Source organism: Populus euphratica, unplaced genomic scaffold, assembly GCF_000495115.2.
Source record: "Populus euphratica unplaced genomic scaffold, PopEup_1.0 scaffold185.1, whole genome shotgun sequence".
Lineage (NCBI taxonomy): Eukaryota > Viridiplantae > Streptophyta > Magnoliopsida > Malpighiales > Salicaceae > Populus > Populus euphratica.
Genome location: NW_011499982.1, coordinates 108,551 through 131,491, shown reverse-complemented (window position 1 = coordinate 131,491; position 22,941 = coordinate 108,551). Strand labels below are relative to the sequence as shown.

The window sequence follows — 22,941 nt, the reverse complement described above, 5'->3', positions numbered from 1 at the left end:
TGAAAGAAAATAAATTCGGGTTGGGTTTGTTCTCGCAGAGCGAAACAGAACCCATTTCTATCCGAAGCTACCAAATTATTGGGGGAAAATAGTTGTAGCAGATCATGATCAGTATTACATGCTTTTGGAAAAAAGAAAAAGAAAGAATGACATGATCAGATCATCCTAGCAACACAAAACAGCATCGAGAACTCTCTAAAAAGCCCTAATTTTCCCAAGCTCTCCTGCTGCCATGGCAAACGTCTCCGTCGCGGCGGAATGGCAACTACTAATTAACCGATACTACCGAAAACCTGAACTCTACCCGATGCGATGGAAACACATAGACTTAAGTCGCAACAAGGTAGCCTGCGCTCCCTTCGGCGGTCCAATCGCTATAATCCGCGACGATTCCAAAATCGTCCAGCTCTATGCCGAATCCGCCCTCCGAAAACTCCGAATTTTTAACTCCGCCGGTATCCTCCTCTCCGAAACCGTCTGGAAACACCCCGGAGGTCGATTGATCGGCATGTCATGGACCGAAGACCAAACCCTAATTTGCATAGTTCAGGACGGCACGATCTACCGTTACAACGTCCACTGCGAGGTTCTGGAACCTAATTTCTCTATGGGGAAGGAATGCTTTGAACAGAATGTTGTGGATTGCGTGTTTTGGGGGAACGGTGTCGTGTGCTTGACGGAAGCTGGGAAGTTGTTCTGTGTTCCTGATTTTAAGCAGATTAAGCCCTGTAAGCTTGCAGAAGTAGGGATTGGAGCTGAGGAATTGCCACAATGTATGGCAGTTATTGAACCGCAGTATACTGTTTCGGGTAATGTGGAGGTCTTGTTAGGAGTAGGAAGTGGAATTGTGATTGTTGATGAGGATGAGGTGAGGTTTATTGACGAGGAAAAAATTGGTGGTGTTGTGCTGAAAATTGCTGTTTCCCACAACGGGAGATTTTTGGCGTGTTTTATGCATGATGGAAGACTTGTTGTTATGAATACAGAGTTTAGGGATTTTTTTCAGTATCAATGTGAGGTAATTGATGTTGTATTTGGTTTAATTGTAAGGAGTAATTTATGTCGTGTTTGGTTTTTATTAATTTGTTTTGATATGTGCAGTCTGCTCTTCCACCAGAGCAAATGGCTTGGTGTGGATTAGATAGCGTGTTGCTTTATTGGGATGATGTGCTTTTGATGGTGGGACCTTCTGAGGATTCTGTATCATATATTTACGATGAACCTGTGATTTTTATCCCTGAGTGTGATGGAGTGAGGATATTGTCAAATACGAGTATGGAGTTTGTACAAAGGGTGCCTGATTCTACTGTGTCTATATTTAAGATAGGAAGCACGTCACCTGCGTCATTGTTGTTTGATGCCTTGGATCATTTTGACAGGCGAAGCGCGAAGGTACCTATCTAATTGCCTTGCAAACATAGATACTTTACTATGTTATTTAAACTTGCAAATTGGTGGATCACTTGCTTGTAATGTTTGCATATATATAGTTTAGAGTTCCCGCATGCATTTTTGGTCTTGGTATGATGCCCACACAGACCATATGGGTTATGAGTTTCAATAATTTCTTATGTGAAACTTCCATCTTCTGTTTTTACCAGGCTGATGAGAATTTGAGATTGATACGTGCATCCTTGCCTGAGGCTGTTGAAGCATGTATTGATGCTGCTGGTCATGAATTTGATGTTTCCCGGCAGCGGATGCTGCTAAGAGCTGCAAGTTATGGTCAAGCCTTTTGCAGGTGATTTTGACTCAGAAAAAAAGATTATGAGCTTATCATATACTCAATGCTTCTGTGTTCCTGTTGTGATGACTTGGAATTATATTGTTTGTGTAATTCTTGCCATTTGCAAAATTTAGCAAATTCTCATCAAGTCATGCAAACAAACTACGGTTTTGTTTCTGTCTTGCCCAGATTGATTTCGAATCCAAATTGCATTTTTGTTTACCTATACTCTGCCAGTGACAAAACATGGAAAGAGATGGTTTTGGGAGCCTGACTGGCCAAATTGCTGCCTAAGGCGATTGTGGTAGAAATTTCCATTTGGAAGAGTTGCCTTTTGATGTGAGCCATAGTGGACTTTACTTTTAGCATGACTATATTGTATTTTTTGAAATGGCAACCTGCACCATTACATTGTGGTCATTTACTTGATTATAATTTGTAGCATATATGAGCTTAAAATAGCATTTTTTTTTTCTTTTCTAATTTATGTTATCGGCATTGATGTCCAGTTGGCTTTGGCAGCAATTTTCAACGTGACCACATTCAAGAGATGTGCAAAACTTTGCGGGTCTTAAACGCTGTACGCGATCCTGAGATTGGCATCCCTCTAAGTATTGAGCAGTATAAGGTTTCTAATGCTTCATGACTTATATTTCCAATTGCAAACCTGAACTTGCTCATAGCTTGTCAATCTGATACTTAATATTATTAACTTTTTGTGGTCAGTTGCTTTCGGCACCCATTCTGATTGGTCGTTTGATTAATGCTCACCAACATCTTCTTGCACTGCGGATATCAGAATATGTTGGAATGAATCAAGTAAGTTTGAATCATAAATCGTCACTTCATTGTTGTATTCTCTAGGATTCTCGCAACTATGTTCCTCTTCCACAAATGAAACCTAAAGACTGAACCTTAACCTAATTTCTTTGATGAAAAGATGTTAAGTGTTTTAATTTTCAGTAACATTCTATCGTGTAAATTTTGATATATCATGGATGCTTCAACCCTTGTTCAACTGATGCAGGAAAGCTTAGGTTTGGTGATCTACAAAAGAGTCATGGTGACCCAAGCTTGGAGAATTAGGGATTTTAGGTAGGAATTAGGGTTAGGGTTTGATGTATGTGGAATTAGGAGGATTTGGGATTGTTACTGTAGCAGTAGAAACTAGAAAGTAATTTCGAGATTCCTGTACTAATAAGAAATAGTAGAGAAGATACTTAGAGAAGAGGAGGAAAGAATGCAAGTCCACAACCCTCAAACTAAATCAAATTATACTCATCATTCCATTGTTAAAGTCCTACATCACATAGAACAAGTGCTCTTTTATAGGCACCAAAATCCTAGTAGCCCTATACTAGGAAACACCCATTTAATATTCCAGTTCCTAATAAGCGTTTCCATAATAGTATTAATATTCATAAATAAATAAAATCCTAAATAGATTGAGTTTTACTAGAAATCTGAAAATAAAAGTTAAATTAAAATATTTCATTAATTCTCTTTCCTCGGTTGCATCATCAGGAAACATTAGAGGCATTTATCGGTGATTGTTTATACGATTGAGTGCTTGTTGCCCCTAGTGTTTGCATGCATTTAATGACTACCGCAAAATCTTATACTTCCACAATGCTATTAAATATATGCGTTCTATTCTCTAACATATTATCAACTTGGTTATTGTATGCAGGAACTAAAACTGCACTGTCCTTCATATAATTGGGATTTTTCTTTTAATAGCTTATTTACATATTATTTATTGTGGTAATTTGGACGGCTAAGATTTAGTTATTTTTAAGGCTAAGATTTCTTTTACTTATGATTTTGCTAGTATTTAAGGGCCGCTCTTTTATAATATGAAAGAAGTTTGATATTTTGATAATTTTATCAGAGATTTGCTCTATTTTTGTGGCTGTTCAGCCCTGACAACCAGCCTTTGGTTGTGTTAGCTATCTTTTGTCTTTTCTCCGTACGTCATTATCTTATGATCTTTGTGTGCCTTGCAGAAACTAGAAAGCAAATCATTTATATGTGCACTCACCTTTTCTTGATTGGTTTTGTATAGGAAGTAGTTATAATGCATTGGTCATGCACAAAGATAACAGCTTCATTAGCCATTCCCGATGCAGTCCTCCTTGAAATCTTACTTGATAAGGTTTGTGCTTCTTTTGATCGTTGTTAGGTTAACCTCAAGGGCTCTGGAAGTCAGCTGTTTGTTCTTTTTCTCATGTAATGTCAATGCAACATCTGAAATGATGTTTTTCAAGTTGCAGCTGAAATTATGCAAGGGAATCTCCTATGCAGCTGTTGCTGCTCATGCAGATAGGAGTGGCCGCCGGAAGTTGGCTGCTATGCTTGTTGATCATGAACCACGCTCCTCAAAACAGGTTTTTTTTTGTTTGAATATTATAGTAGTTTTCATTGTTGTCCTTTTGAAGAGAAATGGCTATTGTTTCTGAGTTATTACTGATTTTTTTTTCCTTTCACTTTAGGTTCCTTTATTGTTAAGTATAGCAGAGGAAGATACAGCTCTAATGAAGGCAACTGAAAGTGGTGACGCTGACCTTGTTTACCTTGTCCTTTTTCATATCTGGCAAAAGGTAATTGCTTCCTTTAAATTTTATAAACTAGCTTCTAAATTTGGGGTTATATAAATGAAGCATGAGCAGAAGTACTTTTGATTCATCAATCACTTGAACCATCTTGGATTATTTTCCTTGTTTATGCAGAGGCCAGCCTTGGAGTTTTTTGGAACAATACAGGCCAGACCTCTGGCTCGTGATTTATTTATAGCTTATGCGCGGTAGGTATAAAATTGTCTAATACAGTTGTTTTCTGGAACTAATTTTAAATTTTTTGCATGTTTTCTGATATATTCTAAGAACTCTAATTTGCAAAGCTTTTCTCATCCAATAATTCATGTCTTCTATCCATTTAATGCATGCTGACATGTGACTTTTTTCCAGTTTCTTGTGTAATATATATGCATTGAAAGACTTTTTTTCAATCTCTCCTTTTGCTGCATGATTACATTTGGGTTTCTTTTCCAGGTGTTATAAGCATGAATTCTTGAAAGACTTCTTCTTATCAACAGGACAACTTCAAGTAGGTTCAAGTTCTTCATGATTGGTTAAGAACCTGTGATTTTTTTCCTTTGTTGTACTTTGAATTGATTGTCATGGAACAGAGTAGCAAGTAATAGGTCAGTTTTCATATGTTGCTTTATGTGAATGCGTGGTAGCCAGAAAAGGAGGGATTCTTTGGTGATGAATTGCCATACTGCAGAGTTAAATATAGTGCAAGTTATAATGGTTCAACTCATTTAGCGTGGTATATTATTTTTGAAATGTCAAGAAAATCCCTCATACTTTGATGCCTGATCCTTCTACTAAATTATTTGTATCAATGAGATTTTTTAATACTTGTCGGTACCATGTAATTGCATAGAAATCATGCCATCATGACACTGTTCCATAGTTTAAGGATCAGAGTTTGTGAAAACCTCAACCAGCTTTAGTGGGTGCAAGTATGATCCTCTAATTTGCAATATATTGCAAGTGAATTCGCTCTGTGCATTTATGCATGTGCGGTTTTTGTGAGGGACCAGGATGTTTATGGATGACAGACCACCTTGGGTTTAGCAAATGGTAGTTTAGATTCAAATTCTTAATGTAAATTGACTAAATGAGGTGATCCAATTCCTTCAGGTATTAATGACTAATTAATTGTAATGATAAATGTGAATTTGTAAGAAGGATGGGCCTCTCTCTCATGATGCATGCACACATTTGCAACATAACAAAATGGGTCAGGCTTTATGTGCTCCCATCAATGATGCCTATCAATTTTGTTTTGTTTGTCAAAGCTTTTTTTTTCGCATACCAATTACCCATTGACATTGTCAGCATTTGAGTTGGTCTAAAGTTGTGCTGCATATCTGGTTAATTTAATATTAATCACTCCATTTCTCTGTCTTAATATGAAAGTTAAATTGGTTTTACAGGATGTGGCTTTTCTCCTATGGAAAGATTCGTGGGAACTAGGGAAAAATCCAATGGGCAGTAAAGGATCTCCACTTCACGGTCCACGCATAAAACTCATTGAAAAGGCCCACAATCTATTTTCAGAGACCAAGGAACATACCTTTGAGTCGAAAGCAGCAGAAGAGCATGCAAAGCTACTGAGGTAAGATGCCAGCTAGTTCACTGAATATGTTGTTGACCATCTGTCTATTCCATCTATCTCCAATGTAATGTTTGTCACAATAGTTTATGTAGTTCTATTATAGCAGTTACATGCAAAGATGATGTAATGTGTTCATTCTCTAGAAACTAATAGAAAATAGATGCATAATCCAATTAATTAGCAGTGAGCCTTTGCTATTAACAAATAAAGGTGATTCTTACTTGTGGGCAATTTTCCAGTCTAGTAGAAAACTAGAAGCACTTGGAAAATGTGTTTACTAAATGCACTAAGTCATGTAAAATATCAAGACTAATATTTTCCCCCTCCAAATTGAATTTTGGAGTGATTTGGACTGAAAGGGTGTTTAGTGAATAGTAGAAATTTTAAGGTAAATGAGTTTCTCATAATTACTCAAATGACAATATCATCAATGGTGAAATGTTATTTCTAGATTTATGATATTGCTTTGCCTGTCAGTGCAGTTTTTGTATTTCCCTATACCCCTCTTCCTTGGTCCATATTTTCCCCTTTTCTGGTGAAGGATGTGCTAAATTTTGCTGAGTTATAAACTTGTATGAACTCCTTTTCCCTTCTGATTAGATCTTTTTTTGCAGAATTCAACATGAGTTAGAAGTCTCTACAAAGCAGCCCATCTTTGTAGATTCAAGCATCAGTGATACAATTCGAACATGTATTGCATTGGGAAATCATAGAGCTGCAATGAGAGTTAAAACAGAGTTTAAGGTCTGTTAACCTTACTATGTTTGCTCACCATTTGAAGAGTGAAATTAGGGTTTCACTGGTGCTTCTTGCCATGAGTATAATTAACATACATGCAATTTGTTTGTCTGTCTGTAACTGAATTCTATACACTTAGCTGATGCAATAAAAATATTGTTTGTGTCCATATGTTCGAAGTTTTTTTTTTTTTCAGGCTACAAAATTCATCTTCCCTTTTGTGACATTAACTTTTCTCAGGTTTCTGAGAAGAGATGGTACTGGCTTAAAGTTTTTGCTTTGGTAACCATTAGAGACTGGGAAGCCCTGGAAAAGTTTTCGAAGGAGAAGAGACCACCAATGGGTAAGATCTCTTGGTTGTTTGATCTTGGAGGACAGCAAAAGGAAGTAAATTAATTAATTGCATCTTCCTTGCTTGGCAATTTATTTCTTCCACCTTTGTTTTCCTTAGAATCAGAATGCATGGGATTCAAATTAGAAATCTCAATTATTGGAATGAGATCTTAATTGATAAACTGTTACCATGGACATTTTATAGGTCCTGTTATATGACAGCCATATGATATCTTATAATTTTATTTTATTTTGGGTTTGGGGTGGGGGGCATCTAATAGGTTTCAGGCCATTTGTGGAAGCATGCATTGATGTGGATGAGAAAGCTGAAGCACTGAAATATATTCCAAAACTTGCAGATCCCAGAGAAAGAGCTGAGGTACTCAGACCATGCGTTTTTGTTTCTCCCTTTTTATCTGTTTTTCTAGTCACCTTTGCTCAATGTCCCATCTTTGATTTTTGCAGGCATATGCTCGGATTGGCATGGCAAAGGAAGCTGCTGATGCTGCTTCTCAGGCAAAAGACGGTGAATTGCTTGGTCGATTGAAATTGAGTTTTGCACAAAATACAGCAGCTTCATCAATTTTTGACACCCTACGTGATCGTTTGTCCTTCCAAGGCGTCTCATAGGGATCTTTAACTTCTTCTTTTTTTCTGAGTTTCGAGCTTGATGTATGTGTGTTGAGTGCATGTTCTCTTTTCAATGTAAATTTAGATGAACTGCCTTACAATTTGCCCATTGAAATTAGCTTCAATTGATTTTTTGCTTGCGACCTTTTATTTCGTTTAATGGCATCTTCCTCTCTTTCTTTCTTTTTTAACTTTTTTTGACATTCTTAAAAACTTTTTGCAAACTATTGTTGTTGCTTGGGTTCTACAAAGTCATCGCACTACAGGATAAGAATGGGTTTCTGCACGTTCTTCAGCAAGATGGGCTTTCCAGTAGAGCTTTGTAGTTGATGATGATCCTCTAATGATATGAGTGGTCCGGGACTCATGGTTGAATACAAGGTAAAACAAATACGTTTCGGTATGATGTTCCCAGAGGGTCTACTTTCATGCTTTGTGAACTAGCTAGTGATTCGCAAATAAGCACGAAGGAACCTGGGGGTCCGTATGCCAGACAATTAGTGCCGCACAACTTTCGCAATATTGAGAAATTTTGTAACTTCTGGGCTTATTCTATATATCTTCTCAGCTTGATTTGCCCTGCAATTTGTTCCGCAGGACATCTCCGGTACAAGGAAATCTCTTGAGCTCAAGGGCAAGCAGTAATCATAAATTTCATTAGAGATTGTTACGATAACCTGTACTTTTCCCATCCGAGTCATCTTTATAATATATATATATATATAAACAGCTGGCTGAGATGAGATGCGTATTGGTGGTCTTCAGACTCGCCTCTGAGCACGGAAAAGAGATCTATTTTTCCTTTTACACCCCATTTATAGCTGCATAGGCTAAGTGTTCATATTTGCCATTCAACCTGACGATTACAATCTGAAGAAGAAAACATTAGAATTCCATAAGCAACCGATGGCCTAGTGATCAAAAATCTGAGAAGGCAGTTCTGAACTAAAACCCTGAAATTATATGAGTGAATTATATGAGTGACAAGTTGCCAAACTATCTTGCTTTTCAGTCAAAAAATTGTGGACCGCTATCAAACACCAACAACTCAACTAAACTATCGATATCATCCAATGCCTCCGAGTAGCTGTTGTGCTATACAAGTTCAGATGTTTACGTCCCATTTGCATCAAAATGCTCCCCTGAGAAACATTTTGACTACTCCGAGTCCTTCGTGTTGCCACTAAAATATTAAATGGAACACGTTGCAATCTCAAATAAGCACATGATCTTCAAAACTTTGATAGAACATCAACTTTAAAAGCATAAGAAGTTTCATAATCATTTGACAACACCAATACAAGGCACCAAAAAGTTACCATTATAACATTGAATAAGCACAAAATTCAAATAAAAAACAGCCTACTTAGCAAAACACATGATCTTCAAAACTTGAAAAGGTAACAATAGTAAATACAAAATGAGCTTCCAAGACAATAGGTCCATAAAAGTGATCTAGCTCTACTTTAATAATTCTATTAAGCAAACTGACCAACCAAATTACATAAACAGGTTGGGCCTAGATGCCTTGTATGTTGTTTTGAGCTTCCTTGTAAGGGGTCTAACCTTCTTGAACATCATTGGAAACTTGATTTTATAATTGTGGAACTGCTTGGTGCTCTCTCTCTCTCTTGCAAAGCTTAGCGGGGATGGTAGTAGTTTCAATGATCTAAATGCAAGGAAACTTAACTTTGTGGCAAGATGTCATCTCACTTTATATCTGCTCCACAACACCATTCATAGTAGTGTCCATGTATTCCTTATACATGTTGTGATAACGATCCTAGTAGGATTCTTCTAAAAAATCTACAATGAAAAAATCATAATATAAAAATATCTGGAACACAAATGCACAACCTAAAAGTAGAAAAGCTTGTGATTCTTGTTCTTTCATGAAAAAACTTAATTAGAAGCACCATAAATATTGCTAATATTTCCTTTCAAGGATTGATCTAAATATACTGTAGAATTTTAATAAGAAAAAAATATTACAAAAGATTATCAATAGAAACTTAATTCTTGTGAGTGAAATTAACCAGTTAATTGTGATTTTCTCCTAATTAAAGAACAGAAGCACTTAAGCAAAATGCCATTACAAACACAAGTCAAAATGATTCTTTTTGATATTCTTTCAAAGGTTCTACATCTTTTGTTCCAACATTTAGGTTCCAACATGAAATACAAGCATACAAGTAGCTAAAGAAAAAAAATAGACATTGCAAGTCTATTTTATGAACCCACCACGAATCCACGTATCATTGAGTTGGTGTAATTAGTCCATATATTTTTGCAAGTTGGTAGGATATTCACCAATGCATAAAAATATAGGTGTTTAAATTAGGGGCATGTGAAAGATTTGACCACTGAATTTTATTCTAGGAAAGAAATTTTGTAATTTAGAGAGTTCATAACTTGATTTAATTAACAGATGCTCAATTATGAGTTTTGTCAATCTATCATCACTAAAACTTTATTTAATCTTTTTTAAAACAAATCCACTAAAGCAAGTGGTAACCTTTCATCATTAAAAAAGTCAGGATAGATCTAAGTTAAACCTTAAATTTCATCACATTAGCCTAAAATGCCTAAGACATAGCATTTCCTTTTAGAGGGCTGAGGACATAACATTTTATCTTATTTTGAAATTTTCTACTTTTATCTTGTTTTTAAATCTAATTTCACTATTATCTTTTACAATCAAAGAACTTTTTCTGGACAAATAGAAGGATTTTTCAAGAGAATAACAGTGTAAGATAGAGAGAGAAAAAGAAAATACAGTAGTATAGATAGTAAAAAACCATCCACAAGCCCTCGAATACCATTAGTCATAACTAATAAATTGAACTAATACCAAATATTAGATATACAATTGCATTAAGACAGTAGCAGCAAGAACAAGACAACCTCCCACATTATATCATTAATTTAGTTGCAAAAACAAATTTATAACAAGAAAAATAGGATATAAAAACAAATTTATAATGAGAAAAATAGGATACCAACCAAAAGCACATATAGTGGAGCAGAATTATTGTGACAAATCTAAAAAAGTTCAATATTTCATTCTAATCATAAGCATATACTAAATATAATTCTCTTTAACAACAAAAAAAGTTACTGATAAAAAAAAAGAACACCCATCACTTTTCACCATAATCCTTCTACGTTTAAAGAAAAAAAATGATGGCAACTCAAAAACACAGGTCTACATACTTCATGATAACTGAAATAATGCAATAAAAAAATAAAATCAAAAAACCCTTTAATGACCAAATCAACTCTTATCTTACTTGTAAGACAATATCAATAGATGTTTTGCAAAGCATGTCAGATCATATACCTCATTAATGACAAGAATTTGACCATTGTTTTTCTTGACCTTCTTAAGCTTCCTCAAGAAGTACCTAAAACATGTCAATCATTATATCATTAAAGAATGAGTGTGTGCGAGCTCACACACATATATACAAGACTTGAAAAATAATAAAAGATAAATTATTAAGCAAATGAAGTGACAATATATATCAGAACTTTGATTTTGAACAGACCTTGTTAGTTGCTCAAAGTTTCATGTGGTAAATCTTAGGATGCACATCATTATCGATTGGAAGTGCTCTCTCAACCACTTGGTACTAGTGAAACTGTTTCTAACACAATCACGAAAAGAATTAAAATTCATCTCATTTAAATCCATAAAAAGTAGTAGATTAAGGAAGTCTGAGGATATTGTTGTTACATATCCTAGAGATAACCATTTTGTGATGTGCTTGAAAGAGAAGCAGTCGGGTTCCTCAAACATTCTCTTTTTTCTCTGTGTCTAGATTTTAAAGAAGTATTATAGTGGGTTGAAAACCATAGTTTCCTTGTCGTGGTTTGGGTGAACTCTAAGCCCTGAACTGTTCCAGCCCTGCCTCATATTTCCTTGTCAAGTCTGTTCTGCATATTGAACTCGGTCGAAAAGCACTTATTGGTCCACTTGCATCTTAAGAGACCCAAATCTAGGTCTTGTTGGGCCAACAGAAGCCTAACTCAATGCAAGTGGAGATATCATATAGTTACACCATCTAACATAAGCCAGTCTTATATTTAGTGTCTGTTCTCCCAAAATTTTATAAATTAAAAGAAAAAAATTAATGTTTGTTTGGTATTGGAAATGTTTTTTGAAATAGTATTATTTTTAAACTTGAATATTATTTTTTTAAAAAAATTAATTATTATTTTGTATTATTTTGATTATTTTAATATATTTTCAGGTGAAAAATATTTTAAAAAGTATGCAAGACAAAATACTATTTATTAGAATGATATAATTACAAATATGCCCTTAAAAAAAGTCATTCCACTAGGTGTTGAGGTAAGATTTTCTTTTCACCATTTTAAAAAAATTTATGAGCCTAAAATTGCTTCATTATAATCGAGATTGCTATAAGAAGCGTCATTTTCAAAGCATATGATCTTTAAAAGTTTGATAAAGCATCAATTTCAAAAGCATAAAAAGTTCCATAATCATTTGATAATGCCAATATAAAGCCCCAAATAGTCTACATTACAACATCAAATAAGCACAAAATTCAAAAAGAAAACGGACAACAAAATATATAATCTTCAAAACTTTAAAGGTTAACAATAGTAAATGCAGAATGAGCTACCAAATGAATAGATTCATGAAAAAGATCTACCTTTAATAAACTTTACTTTAACAAATTTTAATCAGCAAACTGACCAACCAAATTACATAAACAGTTTGGGCCTAGATGGTTTGTATGTTATCTTGAGCTTTCTCGGTGGGGGTCTAACCTTCTTGAACACCAATAAGAACTTGATTTTAGAATTATGAAAATGTTTGGTACTTTCTCTCTTGCAAAGCTTCGTGAGGATGGTAGCAGTCTTAATAATCTGGATGCATGGAAACCTAACCCTGTGGCAAGATGCCATCTCGGTGTACATCTACTCAACAACACCATTCAAAGTAATGTCCTTGTATTCCTTGTACATGTTGTGATAACCTATTCTGCTCTAGTAGCGCAACCATATTCCAAAATTCTTGATCTTGGTAGGATTCTTCTAAAAAATCTACAACATAGAATTATATATAAAAATTCTTAAAACAAAAATACACACTTAAAAAGCAGAAATGCCTGTGATTCTTGTTCTTGCACAAAACAACTCATTTTAAAAGTATAACAAATGGTGCTAACATTTCCCTTTAAGATGAGTCTAAATCTAGAACAAGATTTTAATACTGAAAAACTATCAAGATAGATTATCAATAGAAATCATTTCTTGTGAGATGTCTTAACCAACTAATTGTGTGACCTTTCCTTGATTAAAGGGAAACTTCACTCGAAAAGCATCTAGAAAGAAAAGTTATAGAATGTTCTCCATGCTAGCATTCAAAATTTAAATTATCCAAGGGTATTTACATAAAAAGTCATTATTAACATCAGTCAAAATGAATTTTCTAAGCTATCCTTTCAAAAGTTGCACTCTCAAAAAAGTAAAATTTAGTTCCAACATTTAGGTTCTAGCACATTAATATTCAAGCTGAGTAAACAAAATAGAAATTGCAACCTTGTTCCATATAACTAGCCTGAATCCACACATAATAGAGTTAGTGGGATCAATCAATACTTTTTTACAAGTTGGTAAGACATGTACCAACACATAAAAAGGTAGGTGTAAGCTAAAAAGCATGTGGATAGATTTTGCCACTAAATTTTATTCCATGAGAAGTAATTTTATAATTTAAAGATTTGATAGCTTAATTTTTTCAATTAATAAAAGCTTAATTATAAACTTAGGGAATCTATAGTTACTAAAATTACTTTAATATTTTGTAAAACTAAATATATTTCTTTATAAGTTAAACACTTCCACTGGTATGACCTTATCAAGGAGTTGAACTTTATATTTCATCACATTAGCATAAATCACTAAGGATATAGCATTTCACCTCTCTTTTAACTCTAATTCAATTTCAAATTAAAACCCTCGTTTTAGAGGGTTGAGGACATAACATTTCATCTTCTTTTGGAATTTTCTCTCTTGTCTTGCTTTCAAGGCTAATTCCCTGATTATCTTTTCAATACAAGGAATATTTTCTAAACAAATAGAATGATTTTCCTAAGAAACAATAGTGTAATATAAAGAGCAAGAAGAGAACATATAGTAGGATAGAGAGAACAAGGACCCAAAAGATCTCAAATACCATTAGTCATGACTAATAAGTTGAATTATCCAAGATGCCCATATGATAGTCATGAATAATAATTTCACAAAATATAAGATAAATAGTTGCATCAAAATAGTAGCAGAAAAAGTATAAGATCAAAACAACATTTCAAATTATATCATTTTATTCATAAACTTATAACAAGAAAAATGAAATATCATCCAAAACCACATATAATAGAGCAAAACTATGGAGCTATAAATCCAAAAAAGGTTTGTGTTTCGTTTTATTCATAAACATATGTTGAATATAATTCTCTTCAATAAACAATAAAGGAGAGCAAACATCAGTTTTCACCAAAATCCCTCTAAGTTTCCAACAAGAAAATGATGGCAACTCAACACCACAAATCCATATAATTCATGCCTTTGTATTTTACAACCACAATAATTATGAGGTAAAACAAGCAACACCACTATATTTCATTTACCAAAACTTCACCAAAACCATGCAATAAAACAATAAAAAATATCCTCAATACCTAAATTAGCTCTCTCTTAATAAAAGGCAACATCAAAAGACACGCACATGAGATCACACATATCTCATTTATTACAAGAATTTATCCATTGCTTTTGTTGACCTTCTTAAGTTTTCTAAAAAAGTACCTAAAACATATCAACCATCATAGCATAAGAGAATCACCTATTAAAAAAAATACACGCGCGCGTGCATAGACAATATTCAAAAACCAGCAAAAGATAAATTAATGAGGAAATTAAGTGACACCACTGACTAGAACTTTGATTTTGAATGGATATCATTAGTGGCCCAAATTTTCATGCGGTGGATTTTGGGATGCTCATCGTTTTTATTTGGAAGTGCTCTCTCAACCATTTGGTATTGGTGAAACTATTTCCAACACAATCATAAAAAGAATTAAAAAATTTATCATTTACATCCATGAAAAGTAGCAAATTAAGGAAATCTGAGGATATTGTTGCTACATACCTTGAAGGAAACCATTTTGTGATGTGCTTGAAAGATACGCGGTCAGGTTCCTCAAACTTTCCCTCTTTTCTTTATGTGTTTAGGTTTGAAGAAGTATTATAAGATCCTAGTTTCCTTGTCGCGATTTGGGTGAGCTCAGGGCCGAAAAATGCTTATGGCATGGCCTAGCTCTACATTTCCTTATGAAGTTTTGTCTGCATATTTAACTCAGCCTAATAACACTTTTTGGTTTATTTACATTTCAACAGGCCCAACACTAGGCTAGAAGGGCCTAATTCAATGCAAAATAGAGAAAATCATATAGCTAGCCCATCTAACATGAGCCAATTATATATTTGGTATTCATTCTCTTGTATTTTTGTTTTCTTTTTAATTAGTTCATGTATTTGTAAATCATTAAAAATGTGTTCTTTCATCAATCTCTTACTATTTTTACGGTTAGTTATTGAAAATTAAAATATTCATAAATAAAAAGTATCAACGAGCATAGAAATTTTAAAAATAAAAATAAAAAATTATTTTGTAACCAAACAATAAAAATATAATAAATAAATAAAATTCACACCAATTTTCATTTGAATTGGTTTTGATGTTGATTTGAATAAACCAAGTGACTTGAAGTGTTAATTTGCAATTTAATTGACTTTATCAAAGCCCATCAAATCCAAACCAAGTGTTTTTTTTTTTAAACTCAAATATTGTTATTTTAAATAAAAATAATAAATTTTAATTAATCTAGTGACTTATTGATTTGTGGTTTTTTTAGTTTATATTGAATTTGAAAATAACTATAAAAAAAGATTTAACTTATAGGCAAATACCCATTAAAAGAGACATGGTTCATGTAGAATGCCTCCTTTTTTTTTTCAATATTAAAGGTTTAATGACATGTCATCAACTTTTATTTATTTTTGATAAAATAGATGAATTGTAATTTATAGTAAGAAATAAACAATTAAAGGTTACCAAAAAGTTATGGTAAACTTTAGAAACGTATTTTTAATTATTTTAACTTGAAAAATACTTAAAAAAATAATAAATAAATCTAAATAAACCCTTTTAGACCTTATATGATTCAAGAATCGATCGAAAAACAAAGAACTAAAAGGTTATTTATTTTCATTCATTCTCCTTAAATAATTTATTTATAAACAAAATATTATATCAAGTTACCTCGTGTTATAGCCTTTAACATGAAGATTTTTTCAAGCCATGCCTTAGCTTATATTTAACATGTTAAAAGATTATTTCTTTATATTTTATATTATAGAGGATTTGTTTAACCATCTACTTTTTTTTCTCTGTGTTTATCATTTTTTTTTCCTTTAGCATGGAAAAAGAGACACCATGAAATAAATAGATAAAATATAGAATAATAAAAGAAAAGGACTCAACTTACAATTATCCAATTTAATTATCAAACAAGGTAAAGAGCAGTACTCTGAAACCCCTCGAACCATGATCCAGCCCATTGCTATAACGCAAAACGCCCGAAACAAGACACTGGACGAGACAGCCCATTTGAAGTATCCAACTAATCTATCCATCCCTCTGTCGGACTATGCCAATTTATCCATCCCTCGGTCGGACGACACAATCCGACTGCTATAAAACGCACGCTCACACGCCCAATCTCTCTCCTGCACGCAGATTGCTTTGTGCTTTACCGTGAAAACCCACAGCTCATATCTCCTTCCCTCCCCCTCCATCTTTAATTTTTCTGCCAACAAAACATACGAAAATATAGCTATTTATTTATTTTTGAGATACCATGAAGATCAATAGAAGAGATCTTGTACCAGGCGGACCTGGTAGCGTCAAGGTACAAGCAATTTCAATTTCTCTCAATTTACTTTTTCTAGGGTTTGACATGCAACCTTTTTTCTAAAAAAATATATTCATGTGAATGGAATGTGTAGATGACGCCGGTTGATGCAGATGATCTTTGGTTTGTCTACAATTTGATAGCTCATGGAGATTCTGTTATGGCTGTTACTGTCAGGTATTCCTTTTTAAAAAAATTATCTTCTTCAAATTTTCTTTAAAAATTTTTTTGATCAGTTACAAGGTTAAACATAATTGTTATAAATAGGAAAGTTTTGAGAGAGACGTCTACTGGAAGAGATGCGGAGCGTGTTAAGCTCAAGTTAGAAATCAAAGTTGAGGTATTATTATTATTATTATTATTATTATATAAAATATTGGAATTTTTGCTATTCTTTTCTTATTTCCTTCCTGCTGCATGTTGTTTGTTGTTATCAGCATAACTAACAGAGTTCTGTATTTGTTTTTATACTGTTTAAGGCTATAGAATATGATAAAGTAGGGTCTGTTCTGCGAATTCGTGGAAAGAATGTATTGGAGAACGAATATGTGAAGGTATGCGAAGCATTATTTTAGCCTGGGTTCTTAAAAGGAAAAAAAACGAATTATCTTGTTTATGAGGGAGCTCATTGATGCTTTCGTTGCAGATTGGAGCATTTCATACACTAGAAATTGAGCTGCATCGACCTTTTGTTTTGAGAAAGGTATGCTTGCTTATGCTCGGTTGAGCTGCTTTGACTTTTTTTAAAATTTATGGATGCTTTGGAATTCTGCAGCTTATTTTTTTCTGTACTATTTATGAAGGGAAAACATATATTTCTTTTTTAGTCTTGCATGTAATTTGCTTACTTACAAGCAATCTCTCAGTTTTTTCAAGCTTTTCCAGCCTGCACTACTACTGAATGAGTGATGTCCAAACGAGCTATGACCATATAAAATTCTGTAATGTAGGTTTTTCAAGCTTCATGTTACCTTATATGCTGTTTGCAGTGTAAATATTTGATGTTGAGCTTTCAAAACTCGGGAACATAAAATCATATTTACAATTTGAAATTCTTCCAAAAATATGAGAACCATGTTTCATGGTTAATACAGGTAATAATCATCCCAAATGAAGGTTACAATAACTTGTTTTCAAGAGATACAGTTTGGTAACTTTCTATGCATGTATCCTTGTTTTCTATGTCACTGGCTTATTGACTTGTAGCTTGTGAACTGCAATATATTCTAGGAACTTTGGGACTCGCTGGCATTGCATGTACTCAATCAGGCTTCTGGTATGTAGTTTTAATTCACCAATTACTCACTTTCCTTGTTAGTTCTTTCCTTAGTAAAAGGTGTATAATTTGAACTTGTTTGCATGCCAACCACCCTGTTATAAGCTTGCCATTGATCTTATTTGGACTTCACTCAACTTTGTTTGCTTTCTTGGCCATATCGATGTGAATTTCAGAACTCTTGACATGTCAAAAATTATCTGTTGAAATTAGCAGTTTTAAACTTACATTATTAAGGCTGGGTGCTCATACAGCATCCTCTGTTTGGAGATCCCTGCCTTTATGTGTGTAGATGAAATTATTCATTTTTTAAATTCCTTTTTAGTTGTTAATATTTCACAAGATTCCACCAAACCTTTCCATTATTTTTCAACTGGCCTAGGATATATATGCAGATGAGTTAGTAGATGTTACCAGTGGAGAATATATGATTACTTTGTAACTATTGTTAGTAATCATTAATGTTTACAAGATTCCATCAAACCTTTCCATTATTTTTCAACTGGTTGAGAATATATTGGCAGATAAATTAGTAGATGTTAGTGTTTCTTGTACAGCCAATGGTTCCTATCTGTCATATTCGTTGGAATGAGTGGTATTGAAGTTCTTTTTTGGAACTTTAACTGCTAGTCACATATGTAAATAACAGGAAGATATCATTCCAGACTTTTTGAAAAAGTCAATTTGGAGCTCCATTGCAATATGAAATCTTTGTGTTCTGATTATAGTTTGTTACTCAAGAAAATTACTACAGAATAGACAAATATGATTAATCACTTTCTAACTAATGGTCTCTGTCTACAATTTCAGACCCTGCTGCAAGTGCTGATCTTGCTGTGGTTTTAATGCAAGAAGGATTAGCACATATCCTGCTTGTTGGTAGAAGGTAAAATAACTTGTTGAGAATATGAGTAATATGCGTCTTAAAGTTTCTGTGATTCATCTTTGTTGGAAGATATCTATATGGAGCTGAATGCATGAACACTCTCTGTGGTTAGCAATCCAACACCTTGAAACCATCCTGTGGGGACCAAGGCTGGGGTGTGCATTCCCATTGGCTAGTCTGTAGAGGTAGGAGAGTCTAGGTGGTTATTTGAGTTAGGGCAGATGCCTCCTGATACCTCACCAAAACCAACAGTGATTGAGTTGGACTAATCCAGCTAAACTCCACAAATGTTCTTGCATGTCAAGTGCTTCAGCGTGACAAATTCTTGGCCAAAAATGATTACATAGTGCCTCAAACCTTTGATAAGAGGTGTGTCATGGATGTATCTTGGCATGAACTGTCTAGTTGTGAATGTGCATGGTCCTTGGCTAGAAAGTGACATCCTCATCTGCTGAAATGTGGCATGTATGGACATTGGCACCCTTAGCATACCTGTACGTTTTCATTTTTTGGTTTCTCATTCAACATCAATATTTAGAAAATCCAAGTCCCTATTTTGGGGCTGGAAAATGGGGAAGTGACTTGAGCAGCTGGCGTCCTTTGTTTTTAGGGAGCATGCTTAGCAAGGGAATGGTCAAGTTTTGGTTCTCAAGGTCATGATTTATTTGGAAATACATTTTTGAAGCTTGGAAGGGGGTGAGTTTTGGTTCCCAGGATGATGTTTTCCCTATAGAAGAATTGTGTGACTGATTTGGATTATAAGGAGATATATGCTGTAAAAAATCAAGAATTGAATTGTCCCTACCTTTTCTCTTAGAGATTGCCATTGCATCGTAATGTGTTTGAATGGTATTTGAATGTGCCAATGTGGGTTAAATGTATTTGCTAATGTTGCCGAGGTCAATTTGTAACAGTTTAACTACTACTCGTGCAAAAATAGAAACTTCAATTCCTCGAAAACATGGGCCTGCAATAGCTGGTTATCAGACGGTATGCTTCTTTACTTGTATTATGATTTACAGATCAACTTACTTGAATTCTGAATTTTGGATCTGGTTCTTCCCTCTCCTTTTGGGTCCTTGGACTTATTAACTAGAACTTAACAATTCATTTTTTACTCATTGTCTTTCTATGTCTCACAGGCATTAAATAAGTTCTTTGAGCATTTATTACAGGTCAGTTTTATCCCACTTGTATTGCCATTACCTTGTTCCATTCCAAAAAATTAACTGTGTGCTTCAGTTGTCTTAACTACGGAAGTGCTTGTTTATACAACCACTGATGGGGTTCTATGCATATGTTGTAGGCTTTTCTGAAACATGTTGATTTTAATGTGGTTCGGTGTGCGGTGATTGCAAGTCCTGGTTTCACAAAGGTCTGGATTCTTCATCATTTTTTCCTGCACTTCTAGAATGAAAGATTTCATCTGATACTTCTTTTTTTCCATTTAAAGGACTGCTGCTACTTTATAGCTTTGATGTCTTTTGTGGAGTTTCCTTCTCATTTTTTATAATGTATTGTGTACTATACCTCAAAATTTATTCTTATGTGTTTCAGGACCAGTTTCATCGTCACTTGTTGTTGGAGGCAGAGAGGAGACAGCTGAGGCCTATCATTGAGAACAAGTCACGCATAGTTCTTGTGCATACAAGCTCAGGATACAAGTATGGTCCTCGCAATCTTTGCCTCTAGGCTCACTGTGCTCGGAACAGTGGATAATACTTTGCATGGTGATTAGTGATAAGTTTCTAGAAATCTACCTGACACACTTGTTTTAGGATCCATGTCAATATAATTGGTGGAAATAAGTGCATTTCAGCCCCCTTTACTTCGTATGTTCATGCATTACATCATCTATATATAAGATTCTTCCACTCCCTTGATTGCTTGAGTCCAGTAAGGCATCTCTATTATAGTGTGTGATTGGCCTGGGTCCTTGACTGCCATTCAACCAGTGGACTTCATCGTTTTTACTGCATTCTAGTTCTCTTTCTGCCATTCCAGTTTCTTTGCTTTTCACCTGGATCAGACAACATATTCTGTTTCATTGTGCATCATTTTATGCAACAAACATGTGCCTTTTCTTTTATTGTAGTGTATCGTTTTTTTGGTAGTGCACAAACTTTCTCTTGATCTTTGTCCATATTTTTCATTTGGTGCATGAAGTGATGGTATTCATGAAAAATTGGGAACAAATATGACACTAGTAACATTTATGGACACAGCTAGTTCAGAGCTACACTTTTGTAGTCCATCACTTTTGGGAGGCACCTGAATTTTCTCGTATTGGCACTGTTTTGCACAAAGGTGTTTTCAAAGTTTAGGTGGTTATGAGCTATCTTTTGGACATACTGCCCATCATGATGTTTTTTTTATTACATGCAGCTTCTAACTATTTAACATTAAATTTTGCCAGGCATAGTTTGAAAGAGGTTCTTGATGCTCCAAATGTTATGAATATGATAAAAGACACTAAAGCAGCACAAGAGGTAATTTAGATTGCCCAAGTTGACCGACATTTCAGCATGTCTCAGTCTTACCTTGTTCAACAATTATGCTTATCCCAATGCTAGTGCAATGCATAGTTGTGTTTGCAGAAGCATTCTCTGTCCAGTATTTGCTTCAATTGCTTTGCAATAATAATTTCTTTTTTGTTATCCCCACTTTGTTTCAGGTCCGAGTTCTGAAGGATTTCTTTGACATGCTTTCAAATGTGAGGCTCTTTCCTTGAGATGCATGATTTTTAGTTTTTGTTGTTTCCAATTATTTTCCTAACCATTCTCAGCACGGCTTTTCTTGTTATATTTGCACTCATGTTGTATTTCTGAGATTCTAAATTTGATTGAAGTTGTGGTTTTCTGATAGGATCCAGATCGAGCTTGCTATGGACCAAAGCACGTGGAGGTTGCTCATGAACGCTTGGCCGTGCAAACTCTACTCATCACAGATGAGTTATTCAGGTGAGCCTAATAAGAGTAAATCTAAATATTTGAACCAGAATGCCAGATATGCTAAAACTTTTCTTAACTCTTCTCTGATGACTGACGTGTTAACTTAAGATAGTTTTTATATTAATGTCAAGCACCATATTAATGCTAAGATCCTCGTCACCATGATTTAATGTATACGTCACATCTGTCAATAAAAAAAAGTGAGGGAGTGTTAGCATCCCAGCATTACTCTTTGAACGGTAGTGTGTTGGTTAATTCAGAAATATCACATTGCATGCAATTAATTGATTCCATACGGATATTCCATAATATTTATGAACCTGCATTGAGGAAACAATGTCATGTTTTTCTAGAAGTTCTTATAACCTGTGGTGATGAGACAGCAGTAGGAGGCAGACTCACGCGATACCATCATTTATTCTCTTATTCCAAGAATCTCGCATTAGACATGGCATAAACCTATGACCCATGGTTACGGGAGTGTTTTCATTGAGATGATGAATGGAAATTAATCCTGTTATCAACTGGTTTCAGGAATGCTGATATACCAATGAGAAAGAAGTACGTCAACCTAGTCAACTCAGTGAAGGATTCAGGTGGCACTGTTCATATATTTTCATCAATGCATGCATCAGGAGAGCGTGAGTATCATTTTTATTTACTTAAGGGGATAGCGTGAGTTTCATATTCATTATCCTGAATCCATTTCCCCCCCCTCTTTTCAATCAAAAACAGAATTGGCTCAGTTGACTGGCGTTGCTGCGATTCTGCGATTTCCACTACCAGAGCTGGAGGACATTGAGATGTGATGTTAAACTGTGGCGGGTAAGAAAGCATTTAGCCGTAGGCTCTCGTCCCTTGCAATCAGCATGTTGTACCATGTTTTTCCTTCAATTTTATTTTTGATGTACATTATTACACCCACAGCAGTAGATTGTATCACGGGTAGATTGATTAATAAACATGGGCGTTTGTATCACGGCCTGCATTCTTTTCTCCTCCCCTTCTTTAAGCGTGTAGCCTCAGAATTGTACATATATGTATCTGTAGCAATAAAGCAGATTGCAATGAATGGATTCTCATATTGGAATTTTGAAACTGGCCCGTGTGCGTTCTTTTATCCTTTCCCCTGGTAATACAACGGAATCCTTTACTCTGTTCCATGGTCATGGTCTTTGAAATCGCTAACAAAGATGCCAAATGGCTAT

At 34.5% G+C, this 22,941-nt stretch overlaps 2 protein-coding genes, 2 long non-coding RNA genes and 1 pseudogene across 4 annotated transcripts; 3 read left to right on the top strand and 2 right to left on the bottom strand.

Annotated features, from left to right (window-relative positions):
- LOC105139848 (protein VACUOLELESS1-like) lies at positions 1 to 7,762 on the top strand. Its single transcript, XM_011046463.1, has 15 exons — positions 1 to 1,018; positions 1,102 to 1,392; positions 1,602 to 1,741; positions 2,249 to 2,354; positions 2,453 to 2,545; positions 3,792 to 3,881; positions 4,000 to 4,113; positions 4,219 to 4,326; positions 4,456 to 4,529; positions 4,777 to 4,831; positions 5,730 to 5,911; positions 6,526 to 6,655; positions 6,890 to 6,992; positions 7,264 to 7,361; positions 7,448 to 7,762. The coding sequence occupies exons 1-15, from the start codon at positions 233 to 235 to the stop codon at positions 7,610 to 7,612; spliced, it is 2,535 nt and encodes an 844-aa protein (XP_011044765.1). The 5' UTR covers positions 1 to 232; the 3' UTR covers positions 7,613 to 7,762.
- Positions 7,763 to 8,867: 1,105 nt separating this feature from the next.
- On the bottom strand, positions 8,868 to 11,199 carry LOC105139845 (60S ribosomal protein L18a-2-like; annotated as a pseudogene).
- On the bottom strand, positions 8,868 to 12,417 carry LOC105139846 (uncharacterized). Its single transcript, XR_845054.1, has 2 exons — positions 12,292 to 12,417; positions 8,868 to 9,071 (listed from the first exon to the last, which is right to left on the bottom strand). It is a non-coding gene; the product is annotated as an uncharacterized LOC105139846 (long non-coding RNA).
- Positions 10,913 to 14,493, top strand: LOC105139847 (uncharacterized). The gene is made up of 2 exons (XR_845055.1): positions 10,913 to 11,023; positions 14,460 to 14,493. It is a non-coding gene; the product is annotated as an uncharacterized LOC105139847 (long non-coding RNA).
- Positions 14,494 to 16,310: 1,817 nt separating this feature from the next.
- Positions 16,311 to 22,831, top strand: PEL1 (Eukaryotic release factor 1 (eRF1) family protein). The gene is made up of 16 exons (XM_011046462.1): positions 16,311 to 16,617; positions 16,715 to 16,797; positions 16,888 to 16,960; positions 17,100 to 17,174; positions 17,267 to 17,323; positions 17,851 to 17,896; positions 18,707 to 18,782; positions 19,697 to 19,772; positions 19,925 to 19,957; positions 20,089 to 20,157; positions 20,340 to 20,446; positions 21,199 to 21,271; positions 21,457 to 21,495; positions 21,648 to 21,742; positions 22,268 to 22,374; positions 22,469 to 22,831. Exons 1-16 carry the CDS (start codon positions 16,567 to 16,569, stop codon positions 22,540 to 22,542), a joined length of 1,134 nt encoding a protein of 377 aa, XP_011044764.1. The 5' UTR covers positions 16,311 to 16,566; the 3' UTR covers positions 22,543 to 22,831.
- Positions 22,832 to 22,941: the final 110 nt, after the last annotated feature.

Bases quoted from the DNA above. Each gene is read 5' to 3' on its own strand.
- LOC105139848 (XM_011046463.1), top strand. From the start codon at position 233: ATGGCAAACGTCTCCGTCGCGGCGGAATGGCAACTACTAATTAACCGA. The intron at 2,355-2,452 runs GTTTCTAATGCT...TTTTGTGGTCAG, and splicing joins TAAGTATTGAGCAGTATAAG to TTGCTTTCGGCACCCATTCT. The intron at 4,327-4,455 runs GTAATTGCTTCC...TTGTTTATGCAG, and splicing joins TTTTTCATATCTGGCAAAAG to AGGCCAGCCTTGGAGTTTTT.
- PEL1 (XM_011046462.1), top strand. From the start codon at position 16,567: ATGAAGATCAATAGAAGAGATCTTGTACCAGGCGGACCTGGTAGCGTC. The intron at 17,175-17,266 runs GTATGCGAAGCA...CTTTCGTTGCAG, and splicing joins TGGAGAACGAATATGTGAAG to ATTGGAGCATTTCATACACT. The intron at 21,496-21,647 runs GTGAGGCTCTTT...GTTTTCTGATAG, and splicing joins TCTTTGACATGCTTTCAAAT to GATCCAGATCGAGCTTGCTA.